This window comes from Littorina saxatilis, linkage group LG17 (genome assembly GCF_037325665.1).
Source record: "Littorina saxatilis isolate snail1 linkage group LG17, US_GU_Lsax_2.0, whole genome shotgun sequence".
Classification (NCBI taxonomy): Eukaryota; Metazoa; Mollusca; class Gastropoda; order Littorinimorpha; family Littorinidae; genus Littorina; species Littorina saxatilis.
In genome coordinates, this window is record NC_090261.1 from 27,137,109 (window position 1) to 27,144,382 (window position 7,274).

At 41.5% G+C, this 7,274-nt stretch overlaps 1 protein-coding gene across 1 annotated transcript; it reads left to right on the plus strand.

Annotated features, from left to right (window-relative positions):
* Positions 1 to 5,496: 5,496 nt before the first annotated feature.
* Positions 5,497 to 5,912, plus strand: LOC138952818 (uncharacterized). The gene has a single exon (XM_070324554.1). It carries the CDS (start codon positions 5,498 to 5,500, stop codon positions 5,777 to 5,779), a length of 282 nt encoding a protein of 93 aa, XP_070180655.1. The 5' UTR covers position 5,497; the 3' UTR covers positions 5,780 to 5,912.
* Positions 5,913 to 7,274: the final 1,362 nt, after the last annotated feature.

Sequence of the window (7,274 nt, forward strand, 5' to 3'; positions counted from 1 at the left end):
GTCTGATATTCTTCTAGCCTTTGAAAGAAAATGACGACAGTTATCACGATGATTCTGTCACAAAATGTTGAGATCTTCGGCTGAATTACGTGTATAGCAGTTGCAGTTCTTTTAAAGCCTCGTCGGGAATTTGTCTGTGCAGTGTGTGTTCTCCCTTCCTGGCTTTCGCCGCATCACAACAACTTTAGCAGGAAATTCGGCTTTCTGTTTCTGTGGCAATACTTGCACTTTCTCAGACAGTTTTTATTTCCTTGGACTCACACAGTTTCAATCATACCAGACATTTTGTATTCTCGAAACTTTTATTGTGATTTAAACTGCTTTTGTCTGAACATTTTTTAAGTGTTGGGAGACTACGCCTACAATTTTGATTACCTTTGAGTCTCACAGCTGAAAAAAAAACAACGTCCCTAGCTGCATTAATAATCAGGACTTTCACCGTGACGTTGCTGCTTGAAAGTCGCATATAATTTTTATTGCCTTTGACTTTCACCACTAAAGAACACCCTTGACTGTTTTAATCAGTATTCAGAACTTTCACCGTAACGGATGCTGCTTGAAATTCGCCTAACATTTTGATTGCCTTTGAAAAACATCACTGACTGCTTTAATAATCAGGACTTTTACCGTGACTTGTGCTGCTTGAAACGTCCCTGACTGCTTTAATAATCAGGACTTTCACCGTGACTTGTACTGCTTTGAACATCGCTGACTGTTTTACTAATAATAAGGACTTTCACCGTGACTTGTGCTGCTTGAAACATCGCTGACTGTTTTAATAATAATCAGGACTTTCACCGGGATTTGTGCTGCTTGAAACATCGCTGACAGTTTCGACCAGAAGTTCCAGTTACCACTGTACGTTTGTCCCAGAGCGAGTTATTTGCTGTGTTAGTAGATTATTAAAAACGTGTGTGGAAACTTAAAAACATAAACTTGTGTCAATTAATTCAGCAACAGGATGGGCTGTGGAAACAGCCGTGAGACGACAGTGTCTCCTCGGAAAACATGCATGCAACCAAGAGATATCGAGGACGTCCAAAACATCTGGGCCATCGTCGCTGGACAGAAGGAAAAGTTCGGCGTCTTCGTTTACAACAAGTACGATCGGTTGGGAAGGGATTGCTAAATCAGTTGGAAGAGTGTTTATAATGAGTGAGTGAGCGGATGGGTCCGCGATTGATTGATTGATAGATTGATTGCTCCACTGATTGATTGATTGAATGGATGAAAGAGTGAGTGAGTGAGTGAGTGAGTGAGTGAGTGAGTGAGTGAGTAAGCGAGTGAGTGAGACATTTATTGAGTGAGTGAGTGGTGGATTGATTGAGTGACGGGTTAATTGAATGAGTAATTGGTCGATTGAGTGATTGGTCGATTTTAGTGATTGAGTGAGTGAGTGACGGTGAGCGAGTGAGTGAGTGAGCGAGTGACGGGTTAATTGAATGAGTGATTGGTCGAGTGATTGAATTAGTAAGTGAGTGAGTGATGGATTGATTGATCGATTGAGTGACTGGGTCAGCAGGTGACGGACTGATTGAAGGAGTCGAGTGAGTGATTGGTTGGTTGATTGGATGATTGATTTAGTAAGTGAGGGTGTGCGTGAGTAAGGGAGTGGGTGGCTGAATGAGAGATTGAGCGAGTGGGTGAATGATTTATCTTTAGATTGACTGATTGACCGCTGCCTTTTTACATTTAGTCAAGTTATGACTAAATGTTTTAACATCGAGGGGGGAATCGAGACGAGGGTCGTGGTGTATGTGTGTGTGTGTGTGTGTGTGTGTGTGTGTGTGTGTGTGTGTGTGTGTGCGTGCGTGCGTGCGTGCGTGTAGAGCGATTCAGACCAAACTACTGGACCGATCTTTATGAAATTTGACATGAAAGTTCCTGGGTATGATATCCTCAGACGTTTTTTTCATTTTTTTGATAAATGTCTTTGATGACGTCATATCCGGCTTTTCGTGAAAGTTGAGGCGGCACTGTCACGCCCTCATTTTTCAACCAAATTGGTTGAAATTTTGGTCAAGTAATGTTCGACGAAGCCCGGACTTCGGTATTGCATTTCAGCGTGGTGGCTTAAAAATTAATTAATGACTTTGGTCATTAAAAATCTGAAAATTGTAAAAAAAATAATTGTTTTATGAAACGATCCAAATTTACGTTCATCTTATTCTCCATCATTTGCTGATTCCAAAAACATATAAATATGTTATATTTGGATTAACAACAAGCTCTGAAAATTAAATATATAAATATTATTATCAAAATTAAATTTTCGAAATCAATTTAAAAACACTTTCATCTTATTCCTTGTCGGTTCCTGATTCCAAAAACATATAGATATGATATGTTTGGATTAAAAACACGCTCAGAAAGTTAAAACGAAGAGAGGTACAGAAAAGCGTGCTATCGTTCTCAGCGCAACTACTACCCCGCTCTTCTTGTCAATTTCACTGCCTTTGCCGTGAGCGGTGGACTGACGATGCTACGAGTATACGGTCTTGCTGAAAAATGGCATTGCGTTCAGTTTCATTCTGTGAGTTCGACAGCTACTTGACTAAATGTTGTATTTTCGCCTTACGCGACTTGTTCTGATCTAGCTTTGTCAGTGTTGCCTTTTACTTCTAAATTGTGTTCTTGTGTTGTTATTATTAGCTTGTTCCCGTCGCGATATAACCTTGAACGGTTGAAAACGACGTTAAACACCAAATAAAGAAAGAAAGATTAGCTTGTTATTTTCTTCTTGGTACTTAGTATGGGTGAATTTTGTTGCTTTATTTTGGTGTACAATTTCAGAGGAAAAAAGCAACATTGCAAAATAGTTAACGAATCAGAACGGCTCAGATATAGGCTAGTCACGTGTCCGCTAGAAGGGGTCCAGAAAACTAAATTTGTAACCAAACACCAACCAATTCACCGACCGACCAAATACATTTATTTTACACATGTTTTGTGATAATCATCTGGGAAACAACGCATATATACGCACTCATTGACACACCAGCACGCACGCGCACTCGCAAACGCATGTCAATTATTCATAACAAATACCAACGAACAAAAGACATTGTGTGACTCGAGCGGTTTTACCCTTCAAATTATCCAGAACCGCTTTGTCATTAGCATTGTTCACAACGTGCAATATATTATCACGGAGAACTGATCTGGACCAAAAGCCCCCGGATCATCGTAAAATCGGTCGAATTCCATCGGGCATAAATAATGCATAAACAACACACATTATGAAAGATGTAATTGGCGCAATAAAAAAATATTCTGGTTTGGGAATCTCATGGATGGAACATAATGACAGTAAAATGTTGTTAATGCCAGCTTCAAATGTAGATGGTCTTCCTTAATTGCTACATAAAGTTCATGGACTGGCAAATTCACCGCTTTTATATATATTCAGTTCACCTGTTCCGGTTATCTGTGACCATGGTTTGTCGGAGTGAATCTATGCATAATGTCGCTTTCATCTCCCATGGACAAAACGCTGAGCCAAATGAAAATCATTAAAAACTGAAATAACACTATAGCCTAATGCTTTTTAAGTTCACTCGACTGTAATTTACGGCACTGGTGACCTCGTGAAGTAATGTTCTCGCAGTATCCGGAATGAGTGGGACCTCGTCTCAGTCGGTGAATCCTCTTTTCTGTGATAAATCCCTTGTTTTGTCCGACTAGGACCTATATTTCACTTATTTACCTTTATTCTTCAACAGGCACGGGAATTGATTGAAAGAAACATCTCGGAAAACTAGGGGGGGGGGGGGGGGGGGGGTCCCCCGGAATTTTTCTGAAATCTAGTTTAAAAGATGTGCAACCTGGCGCATTCTGGGACTATATGTTTCATAAACTTTACCACAGCAAAATAAAACGGACTAAATTTAATACATGTATGTTTTGTATTGCCAGTACCCAGCGATCTTTTTAATCCTTTAACTGAATTAATATTATTTGAAAAACATACTCTTTGTTTGCCAAAGTGACTCACACGGGCGGAATCTTACTCAAAGAAGGGGAAGTTTTATGGAGGATATTGGTCATACTACTTACTAGGCAGATTGTCTTTTTCGATTTTTGTTCCTGGTTTATTTTGGTCTCCAGTTTATTTTTCCCGGAAGAGGACTTCTTTCTCTCTCTCGGAAATGTGTAGCTTTTCTCGGAAATGTGTAGCTTTTCTCGGTAATGTGTAGCTTTTCTCGGAAATGTGTAGCTTTTCTCGGAAATGTGTAGCTTTTCTCGGAAATCCTCGGATCCGAGGAGAAATCCCATGCCTGCTCCATGGGTTCGGATTATCCTTCGATTATTTCAGGTCCTCGACTTAACAGAGGGTTATCACGGGGCGAAAACTTCTTTTCAACAAGAGCTTATAACCACAGCAATATTGTTTTTGGAGCGACTAATTCATAATTTGACACAACACGGCAACAGATCTGTCACTGTTTAATCATTGCTGTGAGTTTTAATTAAAAGTTCAACATGACTGTCTCTTGTTTCTGAGTCGTTATTTGGAAAATTCTGTAGCCTACAGCTCTTCGTAGAACTAGAGAAAAAAAAGGCGAGAAAGGTTAGTTTATATGGAAAGGTTAGACAAAATGAAACATTGTTCCGTAATTCAACAATCCGTAAACTAACGTTTTTTTGTTTTCTTCTTTTTATTGGACGTTAGCAGCCAATCTGTTTCGGATTTTTATCTGGTTTTACTTTTAATTTAATTTAAAGGCAGAGTAAGCCTCCCGTAAACCATCACAGATACGGTCAGGCTTTTACACACAGTACAAACACCATTTCATTTAAACACTCACCAATTGAGAACATCCTAGGTGCCCTCCGTAAAGAGCGAACAATTTTCAAAGAATTTATTTTTGCGTGGTTTATCTTACCCCTGAGCCATCGTGAACCCGTGTGATCCAGTTTTCCCTTTTCACAATGCAGTCGTCATAGTTAGTCATTTGAATGCGACTCGACGTGAGCTTATCTACAATAGCACGGTTTTTTTATGCACGAAACAACGGCTGTGGTTCACAAGAACTCTAGCGATGGCTTTTGACTGTTGAGAGGAACGGCGATTTGCACTGATAAACCGGCCGTCGTCTGCTACGACCCTTGCGTGACCCTGCTTCCGGGCTTTTCTTTTTTTAAACTTTCACAACTTCGAATTGTTCTGATCTTGTCTTGATGAAAAACGAATTCTTTTATGATTAAAGAATGTTTGTGTAACAAGCTGTCAATTTATTATTTAGATTTTAAAAGTTAGGTCTAGCGCAAAAACGAGGCGCCGTTGTTGTTAACGGAACAAGTCTACGAAAATAAATTCTTTGAAAATGTCTCACGCTCGACAGAAAGCAGCCAGGATGTTCCCGTTCGGTGAGCGTTCAAATGGAAGTATGCTTGTACTGTATTTAGACGCTCGGGGAGCTCTGTGATGGTTTACGGGAGGCTTACTGTGCCTTTAATGTTTTAATTTTTTCAAGTTTTTAACGTGACACTTTATATGCCTGTCCACAGTTTTCTGTCCAACGAGAAGGAGGTGCGGAAACTGTTCCCACGTCTGGTGATGGAGAACGGGAAAGAGAAGTTCAGCGTGAATGAACTGGAGCTGAGGCGTCACGCTCTGCTGGTGATGGACGGATTGGGCTTGGCGGTTGAGTGCCTCAAGGACGTGGACAAACTCAGGCACTTCTTGCACATCGTGGGCGTCAGGCATTCCAGGGTTGGTGTCAAGTCTGAAATGATGATGGTGAGTCGAGTGACAGTCCGACTGGGGATGATGTAGTTGATGGGGTGGGTTCAGTTTAAATATGGCTGGTTGGGGCTATATATGTCACAATCTGAGGTATATAGGCGGTTTTGGTGAATACAGTGGTACCTCTGTTTAACGACTTTGGAAATGTAACCAACATTCGGTCGTTATACGGAGGGTGGTATTATAGACTTTGGGTTTGATACATCATGTCGGGGTCACTCATTGATATGATCCGGAAGTAGTCTCCAGGTGGGGGGAGGGGGGGGGGGGGTGATAGAGTTGGAGGAGGGATTGAAAGAAGTGACCTGAAGCGTCTCACTTCTCGTACATCTAGCGTATCGGACAGTCAAAATCTTGCAAGGAATTTGACAGGAGAATGATGAGGTAGGGGAAGATGATGTTCGGGGGCAGGGCGAGGGGCGGCGGTGGGTATAGCCTGTGGGGGTGTGGTCGGAAAACCGTGGCACTGGAACACGAGGTGGATTGCCTCAAGGACTTTGACAAACTTGGTTAGTCTGCACGACGTCATGTGCAACAGGCATCAGTAAACTTGAGGGCCCCAAAGGGGGGGTATCATCACGATCACGGGAAGGGAAATTTTCGCTTTCACGATCACAGTTACCTTGATTTTTGTTTTCACGATCACGAACACCAGTGGCAAATCACGGTCACGGTAAAAGTTGCATGTACAGAAAGCACGTGTCAAAGTAAACACAACCACACAGTAATTCGCTCCTCTGGATCTATTGTTTATTCAACACAAAGTGACAACTGTTGCACTTTTTTATAATTATTTTTTTAATTCTCTTTCATACACACATAGAAATACATATCATGATTTGTAATCAGTAACAAGAATGTTGTTTTCATTGGGTTTTCTCTCTCTCTCTCTCTCTCTCTCTCTCTCTCTCGTTCTCTCTCTCTCTCTCTCTCTCTCTCTCTCTCTCTCTCTCTCTCTCTCTCTCTACACTCATACACATTCAACCCCCACACCCTCACTCACACACATGATATGAATATATACTTGCACAATTTCACATTTCCAGAGCTAAATCTTGTAAACCCATTTTCTCAAAAACTATTGGGTGGATTGAAATTAAAGTACATGTATGTGTGATGGGTTTTTTATTTTCAACTTTGCCGTACAATTTGAGGTACACCATCGCCTGGTTCCATGGCCTTGAATAAAAGAACAGGAATGCTACAGGCCAAAAATGGTTTTACCTGAAAGAAGCGCGCAGTGCCAGTGGCGAAGCCACAAGCCTCAGCCTGCGAAGCAGGCGAGCCAACTAGGGGGGTCCGGGGGCATGCCCCCCCGGAAATGTTTTCAAAAAACGGTTAAAATCTGTGCAATCTGGTGCATTCTGGGCATCATTTTAGGGGTTGTAATAGTGTTGTGATCTTGTTAAAAATCCCATTTTAGCCTCCCCCCACCACCATTCAACACACCTCCAAACTGGTGAAAACAACACTACTGTGCGCTGGCTTCATTGAGACCGGCGCCCGGTCGCGTTGCGCGATATTC

What these genes read in the sequence shown, in the direction of transcription:
- LOC138952818 (XM_070324554.1), top strand. Translation starts at nt 5,498, where the DNA reads ATGCCTGTCCACAGTTTTCTGTCCAACGAGAAGGAGGTGCGGAAACTG.